This window comes from Epinephelus lanceolatus, chromosome 6 (assembly GCF_041903045.1).
Source record: "Epinephelus lanceolatus isolate andai-2023 chromosome 6, ASM4190304v1, whole genome shotgun sequence".
NCBI lineage: Eukaryota > Metazoa > Chordata > Actinopteri > Perciformes > Serranidae > Epinephelus > Epinephelus lanceolatus.
Genome location: NC_135739.1, coordinates 42,586,131 through 42,602,221, shown reverse-complemented (window position 1 = coordinate 42,602,221; position 16,091 = coordinate 42,586,131). Strand labels below are relative to the sequence as shown.

Genomic DNA, 16,091 nt, shown 5'->3' with positions numbered 1-16,091 from the left:
GGCTATGTACCACAGTCTTTTAAGGTAGCTGTAATTAAACCTCTACTAAAAACGCCCACCCTGGATCCTTTCTTTCAAAGATCCTTGAGAAAGTAGTCGCAGACCAGCTGTGTGATTTTCTCCATGATAATAATTTATTTGAGGAATTTCAGTCAGGATTTAGAGTGCATCATAGCACTGAGACAGCACTAGTTATGACTACTACTACTTCTGATTGCTTCAGACAAAGGACTTGTCTCTGTACTTGTTTTATTAGATCTTAGTGCGGCGTTTGACACAATTGACCATCAAATTCTACTGCAGAGACTGGATCACTTAATTGGCCTAAAAGGTTCTGCACTAAGCTGGTTTAAATCTTATTTATCTGATCGTTTTCAGTTTGTTGACGATTGTAATGAATCATCCTTACGTACCAAAGTTTGTTTTGGAGTTCCGCAAGGTTTTGTGCTCGGACCAATCCTATTTACTCTATATATGCTTCCTTTATGTAATATCATTAGAACTCACTCTATAAATTTCCATTGTTATGCGGATGATACACAGTTGTATTTATCTATGAAGCCAGAAGAAAGTAATCAATTAACTAAACTCCATAACTGCCTTAAAGACATAAAAACTTGGATGAGCACCAATTTCCTGATGTTAAATTCAGACAAAACTGAAGTTATTGTTCTTGGCCCCAAACAACTCAGAGACTCTTTATCTGATGACATAGTTTCTCTAGATGGCACTGCTCTGGCCTCTAGCACTACCGTAAGAAACCTCGGACTAATATTTGATCAAGATTTGTCTTTTAATTCTCATTTAAAACAAACCTCACGGACTGCATTTTTTCATCTGCGTAATATTGCGAAAATTAGGCCTATCCTGACCTGAAAAGATGCAGAAAAATGGGTCCACGCTTTTGTTACCTCTAGGCTGGATTACTGTAACTCTCTATTATCAGGTAGCTCTAGTAAGTCCTTAAAAACTCTCCAGCTAATTCAGAATGCAGCAGCACGTGTACTAACAGGAACTAAGAAACGAGATCATATTTCTCCTGTTTTAGCTTCTCTGCACTGGCTCCCCGTAAAATCCAGAATTGAATTTAAAATCCTACTGTTAACTTATAAAGCTCTAAATGGTCAAGCTCCGTCATATCTTAGAGAGCTCATAGTGCCATATTATCCCACCAGAACACTGCGCTCTGAGAACGCAGGGTTACTTGTGGTCCCTAAAGTCTCCAAAAGTAGATCAGGAGCCAGAGCCTTCAGCTATCAGGCTCCTCTCCTGTGGAATCATCTTCCTGTTACGGTCCGGGAGGCAGACACCCTCTCCACATTTAAGACTAGACTTAAGACTTTCCTCTTTGATAAAGCTTATAGTTAGGGCTGGCTCAGGCTTGCCCTGTACCAGCCCCTAGTTAGGCTGACTTAGGCCTAGTCTGCCGGAGGACCCCCCTATAATACACCGACCACCTTCTCTCCTTCTCTCTCTCTCTCTCTCTCTCGTATTCTATTACTGCATCTTGCTAACTCGGCCATTCTGGATGTCACTAACTCGGCTTCTTCTCCGGAGCCTTTGTGCTCCACTGTCTCTCAGATTAACTCATATCGCAGCGGTGCCTGGACAGCGTGACGTGTGTGGTTGTGCTGCTGCCGTGGTCCTGCCAGATGCCTCCTGCTGCTGCTGCCATCATTAGTCATTAGTCATACTTCTACTGTTATTATACATATATGACTATTGTCAGATATTAATACATACTTTCAACATATTGTACCACAGTAGCCAGAACTATAACTATAATATTATTACTTTCAATAATGTTGTTGTATGCTACTGTCATTACCTGCATCTCTCTCTCTCTCTCTCTGTCTCATTGTGTCATACGGATTACTGTTAATTTATTATGCTGATCTGTTCTGTCCGACATCTATTGCACGTCTGTCCGTCCTGGAAGAGGGATCCCTCCTCAGTTGCTCTTCCTGAGGTTTCTACCGTTTTTTTTTCCCCGTTAAAGGGTTTTTTTTGGGGAGTTTTTTCTTATCCGCTGCGAGGGTCATAAGGACAGAGGGATGTCATATGCTGTAAAGCCCTGTGAGGCAAATTGTGATTTGTGATATTGGGCTTTATAAATAAAATTGATTGATTGATTGATTAACTTTTTTAATTGTGTAAATCGCTTGCTGCTATTTTCGCCGCCTGTCTTTCAGAGGCTTCAGATGGCTGAGTTTAATGCTAGAGTGATGATACTGGTATCATGAAAGTAGATGACCTAAGGAATCCAGTTGCACTATACAAAGAAAATGGCCAGGGTCAGATAAACCCATACATGAAGAGCTCAAAATGAGCCAATTTATCTGTGCTGACGGAGTCGGGATATTTCCGACAGCTCCTGAAGGCAGCAGCGTGTTGTGCCTTGGCTCCAGCAGTAGATGGCGCCTGTGTTCAGCCTGAGCCTGCTCCCTCCGCTGCACTCAGACAGCTGAGTCACACATACATTTAGCCAGACCCACATTAATAGATACTGTGCGGAAAACCGCGGCTACACGAATTACCGTGAGGACACTGATTCAGCTGCCTCTGACACCACGAGGAATCATGCTGACGATAACACTGAAGACCCTCCAACAGCAGACGTTCAAAATAGAGATAGATCCAGAACTGACGGTGAGTAGAAGTTAATGGGGCTGAAGTAAACACGGTCAGGCCGGACCGGGAAGGCTGGCATACACACTGTAGCATACGGGAATGTTAGCTCAGGTTAATATAAAGCTATCCCCGGTAGAGGCTGCTCCGTTATCTCAAGGACAGAGTTATTCTGCTTATTTAAAAAGTAACGTTACGTCAATGTGCTAAATATGCGGCCATACAAACAAGCAATTCGGCAGGGTCTTATGGTGACTGAGTTCATGTGAGGTAACGTTAAGGTAGCTAGCGTTAGCTCATCTGTGATTGGACCTGAGCAAGTTAGCCTTCAAAGTAAAAGCGCAAAATTTTAATTGAATAACCGGTACAGTCACTTTATCTAAGCAACCACACGCCCCGTAAAAGTAATAAATTCGCTAAATAATACAGTGAAGTGTACAGTCTGTACTTACTGACGTCAGGAGACTGGTGAGCGGTATGGAGGGATTATATTGAAAACACCGACCGGAAGTGTAGTTGTACTTTGTTTGAACCTGTTAGTGTTTGACTTGTTTCAGTGTCTCACCATGAATGACGATGCAATATTTTAAACCTCGCGTCTGTTCATGTAGTAAGGACGGCTGGTTAGTAAATCTTTCTCAGAGAAAATAATAAAGCTTTTCTGAATTTTCTGATCACAGATTAAGTAACATGGAGGACTTATTGTTGAACTAAACATGTTTCCTGTGAAATGTTATCACGTGAATTACGGTGACTAGAACAGTCATTGGAGCTACACACCAAAGTAAGGAGCGTTAAACTGCTGTTAGTTATGAGGATTACATTTTTATTTTTTTGCTAAAGAAAAACGAAACTGAAAATATTACTTTAACACACACAGACCCATTTTTGTCTTTTTTTCAGGGAGGACAGGGGATCTTTAGGGGGAGATAGCAGATCAGCAGAATATGACATAGAGGTGGTGTTCATCAACTGAAAGCAGGGAACGTGAGCATTAATTTGAGGTGCAGCTCAACATTTTGTGTCAAATTTTCTGAAGAAACGTGTTTTGGTTAGACGTGTATTAAAAATTTGAAAGTTTAGAATCTATACAGGCTTAGAACGTGATGGAAGATATGATGGAAGTATATGATGACCATTCTCATGCTCAATTATGTCTCATAAGTTATGCAACAATGTTTGGGATAATATGATAAGAATTGATAAAGATGGTCAAAAGTCCCACCAAAGTGCCACATTAATACACTAAGACCTTGAGGAACACAATAGAAAAATCCATGCTGTGATTTCGTATCAAAGCCTTGTCACATTTAGAGATTTCTGTAAGAATTACATTTTCTTGGCAATTGGATAGTGAGCATTTCTTTTCTGGAAACTGCTGAGAACCCCCCTTATAGTCAATAAACCTATGAGAGCCCATCCATCCTCTGAATGCTCCAGGTCTCTAGTTTGTGGTTGTAAAGTTTCATGGGGCTGTAATTATCCTAGAGGTCACTAAAGGCCATTTTATACAGTCATGTCCATTTTAAAGAAATGGTCTCACTACAGTCAAATGGTTACTATGGAGGCTGACATCAACACACATGAATAATATTGAGCTCATTGAATCATAAAGAGTCTTAACTTTCCAGTAAGACTCAATTTATGTATTTCCAAGACCAGTACGCACTAACATTCAACTACAATAGGCAATAATTACACATTTATACTGCATGCTAAAAAACTGCATGGGACTAGCATGAAGTGGGCATGTCTGTTGAAGGGAGACTTGTTGGTACCCACAGGATCTGTTTTCATTCAGATATCTTAAGGCCCTGACACACCACACTGTGGTGAGCGTCTGTCGGCCTAGTTTTTGCGTGTGTCCCGCATCGTCGGCACTTTGGCGTCGGCAGTTTTTCGGCCGATTGAGCATGTTGAATCGGCGGCGGAGCTTGTCGGTGAGAGAGAGATCACTCTGATTGGCTGTTCAGGTTTTATTTCCTCGCCCCTGTAGCAGTGAATCTGCCTGTTGTGAAACCGGGGCTAACCAGTGCTTCCTCCTCAAGTTGCTCACAGACTTGGGGTACTATAAGCGGAGCGGACTCCGCGAGGAATGTCCAGTCATTCGGTCTTTCATAGTCGAGCGCACTTCCGCGTTGTAGTTTCCTGTAAAAATGTTCATGAAAAATCCCCGCGATGTGAAAAATACATGCCGAGCAGTATGGAAAGCCCAAAGTGCCATATATTGCCACTATTTCAACGCTACCTGTCTTAAGACGCCGCTTTTTAGGGCTGTTTTTAATTTAAACGCCACAAAAAATGGCATCTTACTTGTCTAAAACGCCACTTTTTCCGGCGCTTTTGCTGGGAGTCTTAAAACGACGCTTTTAACGCCGTAATAACTGTCCGAAGAACGCTGTTATTTACGGCGTTCTTCCAGATTATGATAATGACCCCTGCCCTCTGTTTAACACCACTAATAAGTTCAATGTTTCTGAAACCAGTCAGCGGAGAGCACAACGAGACCAAAACAATGGATCCACGAGACTTGGCTGCTGTGTTGCTCTTTTGTATTGCTAGAGGAAATTACTAAAATTCAAAGGATTAATTACTGATCTGCATGAAAATATAATCACCATGGCTGGATACGCTGTGCTCAGAATATATCGGTATATAAAATAAATAAACAAAACCTTAATCATCGTATTGTACATTTAACCGTGAACCAACCAGAGCGCTACCTCTGTGAGAGACTTGGGCTTGCTCAATAGATAACTGTGTGTATCAGCGTCATAAGTTTTTGAACATGGGAGTAACTGTAACGAGTAGCATCTCAAAATAAATGTTTTAGCTAGAGATTGTTCAGATAATTATGACATAAAAACACAGCAAAAAGCAAGACTAATAAATGGAAATTGTATGACGAGTAATACATTTGGACTTAATACATTTTGAAAAATATTGTAGACATTATTTGACACAGAGCTAGAGGCAAACCACTTTTAAATGTGCTGCAAAGGGGGAAAACTTATGACGCTGATACACACAGTTATCTATTGAGCAAGCCCGAGTCTCTCACAGAGGTAGGCTAGTGCTCTGGTTGGTTTACAGTTAAATGTACAATATGACGATTAAGGTTTTGTTTATTTATTTTATATACCAATATATTCTGAGCACAGCGTATCCAGCCACAGTGATTATACTTTCATGCAGGTCAGTAATTAATCCTTTGAATTTTAGTAGGCCTAATTTCCTCTAGTAATACAAAAGAGCAACACAGCAGCCAAGTCTCGTGGATCCATTGTTTTGGTCTCGTTGTGCTCTCCGCTGATTGGTTTCAGAAACATTGAACTTAATAGTTGTGTTAACAGAGGGCAGGGCTCATTATCATCTGGAAGAACGGTGTAAATAACGGCGTTCTTCGGACAGTTATTACGGCGTAAAAAGCGGCGTCTACTGTGCCTTTCTACAACACCGTAAAAAAAACGTTTTATGACACTTTGTCGCGTTAAAAGCGCCGTTTTCCGGCTTCCAGCAAAAGCGCCGGAAAAAGCAGTGCTTTAGACAAGTAAGATGCCGCAAATACTAGGCCGACAGACGCTCATCGACGGCCCGACTTTGGTGGATGGCCGACTGTCGGCTTGGTGTTTCAGGGCCTTTAAAGACAGGAAGTTGGCTCGGATCGCTGGTGGCCTGGCGGCTGTCAAGAGGGTCAACGCAGCTCTGTCATGACCAAAAACTGCTCGTCAAAGTGAAACATCCATGTATTTTAACATCCTCTCTTTCTGTCACTGCTGCTTTGGTCTCTTGTTCATACTTAACATTAGTTTATCTGCTTGCACTCTCTGATTAAATGCTGAACTGTAATTCCTTGTATTGGTACTTAGTCATTGCAGTGACAGTAAAGCTGAATGTCATCTGATCTAAAACACAAACTCACCCCATGACTTCACTTAAAATGTTCTACATATCCTTTTTTCCTCCAAACTGTGGCAGCTTTTGTGTCGGAAAGAGCAGGAATATTTACTCATTTAACCCTGAGATATTTCTCCAGTTGAGTTTGTTAAATGTATTTCTTTAGAGTTGGCTGTTTACACAGTCACAGTCATCCATAGTCACATACAAACAACGAAGGAAACATTACAAACAAATTCCAAATGAAAAGAAATGCATAGAAAGTGAAAATACAAGTTTAGTCTATTTGCGTCAGGCAGCTAAATACAAATGGATACACACAGGGAAGAAAAATCTTATTTTGCCTGCCCCATTCTCAGAACATAAATAAACAAAAGAAACAGATGGTCTGTCAATAACAGTTACTTAACTAATACTTACAGTAACTTAGGAAGAAAAATAAAATAAATAAGAATCAAACCATACACAGTAAGTCGCCTTCAATAAGGGACAGATTACCTGACAGCTTCATATATGTCTAGTTATTCTTTCTTTGTACATTTTCTTGAACTGAAAGATGTTTATACAACCCTTTGAATCATTCTGTAGAGAATTCCACAGTTTGACGCCAACCACTGAAGTACCCATCTGCTTTAATGTAGTCCGTGCAAACTGGTGCTTAAAGTGAAATTTTCTTGTATGCTCCTCATCCTTTGAAACTTCTGTAAATGTTCTGGTAACACTCTGCTTTTTTGCCCTATATATAACCAATAATGTATGCAACTCAACTAACTTTCAATAACCCTGACTTAATAAACAGTCTGTTGGTATGTTGTCTTAGATTCATTTAATGAATAATTCTTACTGCTCTTTTCTGTAATAGAACAATGGCTTCATGTTACTCTTGTATGTGCTGGCCCATACTTCCACGCAATAACTAAAGAATGGTAAAATAAGTGAACAGTACAGAACTTTCATTGCCTTGCAGTCTAACACATATATTGCTTTGTTCAAAACATAACTACTTTTAGACTCCTCTGTCTTTACATGTGCTATATGAGATTTCCATGACAGTTAATCATCCATTATCCTACCCCAAAATCTAACATTTTACCAGGGGTAGGCAACCTGCAGCTCCTTTGCCCCACTTCAGTGGCTCTCTGTGGCTTTGACCTGAAAAATATGTATATTTTTATTTAAATGTTCATTCATCATTGTTGTAGGCCTTGCATTCTCCAGTTGTAAAAATGTGTAACTTCAGCACCAAGAAAAAACGTTCAACATTTCAACAAGAAAAATGAGTATCACTTGTCTAAAGCAATGATACTCAACTTGTGGCCCTTGGGCCAAATCTGGCCTGTGATAAGGTGCCTGGCTGCCTCTCGACCCTTTTCTAATTCACAATTAAATTAAACTGATTCACACTGGGATATTGTTTTGTACTTTGAATGTGAATAAGGGGCCAGAGTGCCTTAAAAAGCATTAAAATAAACCTTGTCTATCAAAAAGTGCCAGGGGAGGATCCAACGGAAGCCCCTACACTAGAAATATGTGAAATGCTACAAACTGGACCCTGGTCTCCTGTCATTTTGTATAAGTGGCCCCTGAGCAAAGCAAGTTGAGTATCCCTGGTCTACAGCTGAGTGCCTTTTCCTCTAAATTTTGCCAAACCAAATACCAAATAATCACTCAACGGCCCACTGCAGAGTATCCACCTTGTGGTGAAACATATTAATGAATGCTCAGTAAGACCTATAAATAATGTTGCTAGGCTACTTGGGACTTAATAGGGTGTGTTATCCTCACTAACAGGTTTAAATATATTTTGCCGCTCCAGATGGATTTTTTTTAAAATATTGATTTTGGTAAAAATGTCTCTTTTGATAATAAAGGTCGCCAACCCTTGTTTGTATACAGGGGTTTCTGTATATACTCTAGATAAAAAAGTGCTGTATACAAATGGCCAGATCTGGCTTAATACAGGATTTGGTCCCAGCATTTATTGTCAGGAGAACATTAGCCTTCGAACATTAACACATTCCCACAACATATGTAAACTTGGTATGACATTTCCAGTGACAACTGTCTGACCTTCCCCTGACCTTCTTATTTGAAGTGACACAGTGTAACATTGGAGTAGTTTCAGTTTTTTTAAAAACTCAGTTTTTATTTAGTTTTCATCAACAACAGTACAATGTATACATTTTCCTTTTTTTCCCAGCTGTATGTAACATTTGTATACATTATATTCAGAAAATATTGGAACATAAACCAAACAAGATGACAACACAAATATCCACTCCAACATATTAACCCATGACTAAGCAAGAGCAACATTTAAGTATAAATAGGTATAGGCTACATTTTGTTTTTGTTTTGGTTTTTTTTTGCTTTTTTTTCTGTTGTTGTTTTTTAAGGAAGTGAAAAAAAATAAAATTATTAATTGTCCACTCCACATTATAATCACACAAAAAAGTACGGGTGCCAAATTTGTACTACAGACAATGACATATGTGTATGGTTTGTGCATAGGGGAGATATAGAAGCAAAAAGCCTGGCAGAGGCCTACTGGATGATAGACCTCACTTTATTAATGAAGGCATGACAGGACTCCATCGTTTAGTAAAGATGGATGTTTGAATTCTTAAAGAGTATGTAATTTGTTCCATGTGATAGAGGTCCCAGTCTTTCTGGATCCATGTATTATATGTGGGAGGGTCTGGTTTCAGCCATCTGATAGTTATACACTTTAAGGCTGCTGTAAGTAACATATGCAAGAGGTATTTCTTATACCTCACTTTCAGACTTTAAGGGATAACACCCAGTAGTACTGCTGAAGGGTCTAGTGAAATTTCTTGTTGAAAGATCTCCTTAAGGGCACCAAATACTTCTCTCCAGTATAAACTTAACTTCGTACATTGCCACAATATACGGATGTGGTTAGCAGTGCATGTTCCACAGTTTCTCCAACATGAACTGGGATGTGTTGGACTAATTTTTGAAACTATTTCTATTTCTTTTGAAAAATCGAATTATTATTTTCCATTTAAATTCTCTCCATGTGTTGGAATTTGTGACCAGATGCGCCTCAGTGCATACCTCCTTCCAAGTGTCCTGTGATATGGCCATATTCATCTCTGCCTCCCACCTCCACCTTACCTGTAGCGTGTTCTGTAGATTCATAGATAAAAATATCTCATTTCTTTTAGAAAGTTTTCTATGGATGTGGGTTTTATGAGTTCACCCCACTCACTGTGTGTTGTCAGAAAGGTTCTTAGCTGCAAGTATCTAAATAAATCTGTCCAGGGGAGATCAGTCATTTTTCAACTGTTCGAATGTCCTAAGATTATCATTGTAAAATAACTGATGCAGCTAAATCAGTCCACGATCTGATCATGTTCTAAAGCCAGCATCAATACTGTTAGGTGTAAAGGTCCTCGTAGATCCAATACTTGTCAATGAGGAGATTAGCTTTGGTAGTCCAAAAGCTGACTTAATTTTATTCCAAATTTTAAGAGTAATCTTAGTCCAATGTGACATTTCTTGTGTACGGGCATCTAGAAAGGGTAGGATTTTCAATGACTCTGTACTTAAATGTTTTTCAATATTGAGCCAGCGGGTGTATCATTCTGAATCCATACTATCAGAGGCTTCATTTGTGCAGTTAAAATTCTGAGGTGCTTATTTTGCCAAATAAATTTCCATTTTTTTAAAATTCAAATTACAATAGTCTAGAGTAGACTTCGGAATTTCTTTAGGTAACATCTGAAATAAGTAAAGAAGCCTGGGCAGAACATTCAGACGAATACTTTCAATGCGACCCAGTAAAGAAAGTGGGAGGGTAAACCATTGTTCCAGATCATTACTACTGTAATTAACATCATAAAGATTCTGTAAAGATGGAGGAATATATATGCCAAGGTACTTCAAGGGCCATCTAAATTGGAAGTTTAGCAGTTTGTGGGATATTGCCATTGATATCCATTGCCTGTTTTATCCACATTTACCTTGTATCCTGAGTAGTACCCAAACTGAGAAATAAGCTCCTTCAGGTGCTGAAACAGTTTCTCACTAATATCAGTGTTCTTTCTGTTGTTGTATACCAGGTGAAAGCGCTAAAGGAGAAAATAGAGAAGGACAGAGGAAAAGATGCATTTCCTGCTGCAGGACAAAAACTCATCTATGCAGGTGAGCCAGATGGTGACTTTGACAAAGTTACAGAAGAAAATACACTGAATGGTTATATTCAGTTAGACTGAGGCCCCAGAAAATGATTGGTTTGTTTAATCCTGTGAAAACGGAACAAATTGGCCTGGTCTCTTTCAAAAACATGGGAAGAAGGCAATGAGCAACGAGAGAAGGACTGACTGCTTTTTTTTCCTTTTTCCCTAGCTTTTTAAAGATAATTTTCTAAATTTATCATTTTCTTGCAATTTGTGGAACATTTCTTACCAAGTTGCTCATTGCCCTTTTTCTCAATGTTCTTGAAAGAAATTGCACCTCTTTGCTGAAGGTTCAAAGGTTTGAATATTGGCAAAAGGCGTCTGAAAATAACAATAACACAAGCACAATAATAGTGATGTCGTTCCAGGGTTTAAAGAGTTAACTGGCAAATATGTTTGTTAAAATGATTTCTGGGGACAGTTCAACTCATATTGATTCTTCCCCCTTTTGATCACCCTCCAAAATTAGTGATGCATGATATGTCATCGGTATCGGCCAATATTGGCTTTAAAATGAACAGAATCAGCCCAATGAATATTACATACACTGAAAAGCATTGTATTTTATGTCTCCATCTGCTGGTGGGACATCACGAGTTTGCATATAATATGTTGTTAATCCCACTACAGGAGAGACTAATTGATCATTAATATTAGGAAGGGAAAAATAAGTTGTTATATATCGGCATAGTGGTTATCAGCAAAAAATCCAATATCGTGCATCCCTATTCAAAATCATTGCCCAAGGTTTATATTTAACAGTAACCAATGCCACAGTATTTAGAATTCACGCTAGGTAACTCAGTTGTCAAACTAAACTAACCATGTATTAAAATGACCACAAACACACTAAAATAATTGTTGATATTGACATTGTGGCCAAAATGCACTCCTAGATGTCGACATTTAGAAAACGATGGGCTAGAAAACAACTTTTTTGGTCCCCCCAACACCGAAACTGGTTTGGACAGGAATTTGTGTCACATCTGTTGTCAAGATGCTGTGACAGTGTTTTATAATAAATACCATTCAAAGCAGTAGTCTACCTAGTCATTGCACCTTTGAGAAATGAACATCTGCACAAATAAAAGTCCACATATAAAATGTTAAGAGGAGAGGTCAAACAAAACCATGCTTAAAAAGTCACAGTACTAGAAATTGCAATGTAGGATAATAGCTTATTATTATTATTATTATTATATCTACAGCATACCTCTGATATGTCCTAACAGGTTTCTGCATTATGTTTGATTCTGTTGCATATGTTCCATGTTGAAGACTATCCCCAGCTGAGTAATATTATATAAATAATTATAATAATAATAATAATAAAGTACATTAGAATTTCATGTTTTGTGAATGTTAACATCATTACATTTTGCAGACATTGCGTTATGGTGGGTATGGTATGGTATCACACCTTACAACTAGATGTTGTTAAGTCAAGAGACATAGGGTCTCATTCATGAAACGTGAGCAGAAGGAATTTGTGTGTAAACTGTTCGCAGACGGAAATTTACGTGCGTGTCCGCATTCATCAATATTTTAGTAGCTCCGATCTTTTCGTAGCTACTAACAAAATCTACTCCTGCTCCTGACCACTCATAGTGCTTGTGTAAATGTAGTAAAGCACATAAATATTGCTTGTCACTATTGGAAATTCCAATTTTAATTCGTATTGCGCTCTGTTACGTACACAATACACAGATGCCTTTGAAACACGTAATCTAAACATGACAAAATATTAAAAATATAACACATTTAGTTAAATTAGTTGGTAATTAGTAGGTTTAAGATCCAGATTAGGTTCATGATTGTGAATTATCTATGTAAATCGACTCAATAGATTACACGTTCTTTCTACATGTTGAGTGATGATAATAAAAATATCCGTAAGGACACAGCCTCTTTGGCCTTCGGCCGTTCCCACTTCATTCAAAACTCCACAAATGAATCTTCTGTTTGTTTGGTGACCGCTGTATTTTTGTGTGTGCTTATAGGCCATGAGGTGAACGCAGTTATCGTTTCATCTCGTTCCGACATCTGGGGACTACACGATCTTTATTTCATAAAAAAAGATCGATACATGTTCAGCTAATCAGCGGGAGTTCGTAGCTCATAACCCCGCAAGAGTCCTGTGATCGGGGTCGTAATTCGGCACTTGTTCCGTCTGAGAGTAATGATCTGTTCCGCCTGAGCGTTATTCGCTGGGTCGGTGGTGAAGTGGCGCACATGACTCGTGCTACGGACGGACGGACAGACAGACACGTATCTTAAACAGGTAATAGGCCTACATCTGGCTACATCTTTCCCACATAAAATATCCGTGATCACCTACACCCGCGTGCGTAAAAGCGCACACAATTCCGTGTCCTTTCACCGCGGATGCTGTGATTTGATGGCCCGGTACTCATTGTAGCCCACTCTTAGATGTCGGAGCGGAAATCAGTTTCTGTGAGACTTTTTCTGATTCACCTTACGGCCTATTATGCGTTTCTTTGCCTCCAGTTTCATATCAAACCATTTACGCTTCACCTCTGACATGGTTCTTTGTACCACGGAGACAACATTAACAGCATCTGTGACCTCCCTCCAGGCCTTCGCTTTGTCTGTCCCTGTCACACCACTACTAGCTAACTGAAGAAAATAAAATGTTTTTTCTTAAGTCCACTTCACCCAAAATTATTTCGATCTCCGCTTCGGAAAAATTCTTTTTTCTTTCACTCTCTTTCTTTGTTTGCGCCATGACTGACAGGTCGACTGGATGCACCTACACCTCCTTATATGGTGGTCATTGGCTATTCATGGGCGGGGATTTATGCTAATTGCCGATTACCGGGGGCGCGCTGTTTACGATCAAATCTGAGTTTCCCGCGGCGTTCCTGAATCCGGAGTAGGTTTTTAGTAGAGTAGGCTTTTATGTGCAAATCTACACACAGATTTACTCACTTTTCATGAATGAGACCCATAGAGTTGGCATAAGACTTGGTTACTTAACACAACTTAAAACCAACAAAATATCAACGTTATCTGTAGTCAGTATTCTACATCAAATTGATGTTGGCATTAAACGCTGTCCTGACATTGAATTTGATCACCTGATGTCACAACCTAAATTTAAACAAATATCAGTGTCTGACGATGTTGGTGGCCAGTTGGGTCCTACCTTCTTATTAAAATTGTGTTGTAAGTCTTATTTGTGGTTTCTGCTTTAATGTCACAGGCAAAATCTTGAATGATGACACTCTGCTGAAAGAGTACAAAATCGATGAGAAGAACTTTGTGGTGGTCATGGTTACCAAGGTTAGTGTCTCTTTGGATTGTTTTTTGTAGACAGTCATGTCATACTGCTCTCTGCTGCTTTGGGTTGTCTTTATTTATTCACTCATTATTCCAGTCTCTCATTGTACTTTTCTGTTTATGGTTGCTGTTAAAGCCAAAGTCAGAGGTATTCAAGACTTCCTACATCAGTGCTTCACATTAAAAGACCTCCAGCTAGTGTCCTGCATGGGTCTATTTTTGAAAACCTGCACCCGCACCTGTCCACAACCATAAAGCTCAGTACCGGAACCGACCCATTACCTGTCTTTATGTCTAAGTCAAAGCTGAGCCCGCCCACATCCCTTAATAAAAGTCCTGTGACCCAGGAAAATTTTGTTCTCACCTGCTGCCCGCCTGTGTGTAGTTCATTTTTACCCGTGCCCGTACCCTTAAATTTATATATATGTACATATATATATATATATATATATATACACACATATGTATATACACACACACACACACACACACACATATATATTTACAGCGTTTTGCAGGTCCTTGACCTGGTGCAGGACTCTGCTTCCAGCAGTGTAAAGGGAATCCCATTCCTGGTAGGCATTTCATTTTACACCTAGAGGAAGTATAATAGATTTTTTGACAGTAGTTTAATAATGGTTACAATCAAATGAAAAGTAGGAGCAATTGAAAATTCATTTCGTCCGTATTTCTGCATGTTTCCATAAAGCTTACGGATACGGGCCAAACGGAGCAGTACCACCGGGAACCGTGGGGTCAGTGTTGCTGTTACTACCCGATAGGTAGCTCTTGTGAGACACGAAGAAGAAATAACAATTCATCTCATCGGCAGTACTAGAGAAAAGAATTCTCCGTCCTCCAGTCGCGAAGTATTTAACGGCCTCACCGACCACCGCCTCCTACAACGCTGCCCCTGTTTTTGTCTTTTATACAAGAGGTACATTATCAATATCTCCTCCACTGTCGCCATGTTTGTTTTTGAGTTTGTTGCTGTCATAAACTTTTGACGCTGGGCTGCCTCCTGGTGGATATATTGGTTAACATCCATGCCAACGTAAAGGGCGTATGGAAGTATGTGGGCAGTGACGGTAACATCGTTGAAATGGACGTATACATTTTCGTACGTAAAGGGAGCATAAATGAGCCCTTAGCCTTATGGTTGTACCAACCACTAACCATGCAACATACACTAATCAGCTGCAACATTAAAACTACTGACAGATGAAGTGAATAACACTGATTGTCATTGGGAAAGGCATTGCCATGAGGGGGTGTACTCGGTCTGTAATGGTGTTTGGGTCATTGGAGTGTGTTAAGTCGCATTCACATGAATGCCAGGACCCAAGGCTTCCCAGCAGAACATTGCATTGTAACAAAATGATCGATGTTATTCACTTTACCCACCAGTGGTTTCAAAGGGTTAGTTCTGGTTTTTTGAAGTGAGAGTGTATGAGGTTCATATACATAGTCAGCACGTTACCTTTAGTAAATGACGCTTGGTATCATCCCCCCCCCCCCCCCCCCATTTACATTAACAAATAGTTGAAGATAGAAACTAAACCAAAATACTTAAGGAATGACTGTGATCACACATTATCCATCATAGTCAGCCAAAGACTCATGCTATTATCTGAAGGACTCCACTGTCGTCCATATCTCTACTCTTTACCCCCGCAAAATGACAAACAACCTCTGACTATGACAATATGACATGACTGAGCTGTTGTACCGATAGAATTGCTCCAAATTTACCATGTAAGACAATGTAGTACGGGTAATTCCTATTTTTTACCTAGCCTTTATAAGTGACCAGGCTATTTGTTAAGCCATTATTTGAATACCAGCTTTCATTTGACTTATGATAATATGCTGATATGTGCTGATATGAAAATATAAAATACAAACTCATCAGTAGGGCTGGGCGATTAATCAAATTTTAATCTCAATTACGATTTTGGCTTCCCACAATTATGAAAACAGGATAATCGAAATGAAATGATTATTGTGCTGCATGCCGTGGTGGCGTGTTGCGCTTTGTCTTGTGTTGTAAAAGCAGCGTATCCT

At 39.5% G+C, this 16,091-nt stretch overlaps 1 protein-coding gene across 1 annotated transcript in view; it reads left to right on the top strand.

Moving 5' to 3' along the window:
• The first annotated feature begins 2,431 nt into the window (after positions 1-2,431).
• The window catches only part of rad23ab (RAD23 homolog A, nucleotide excision repair protein b), a 35,834-nt gene continuing 22,174 nt past the window's right edge, over positions 2,432-16,091 (top strand). Inside the window, exons 1-3 of the mRNA XM_078169081.1 lie at positions 2,432-2,649; positions 10,611-10,692; positions 13,951-14,030. Of these exons, the coding sequence (XP_078025207.1) occupies positions 2,581-2,649; positions 10,611-10,692; positions 13,951-14,030 (231 nt within the window). The 5' untranslated portion in view covers positions 2,432-2,580. The remainder of the gene's footprint in view (positions 2,650-10,610; positions 10,693-13,950; positions 14,031-16,091) is intronic.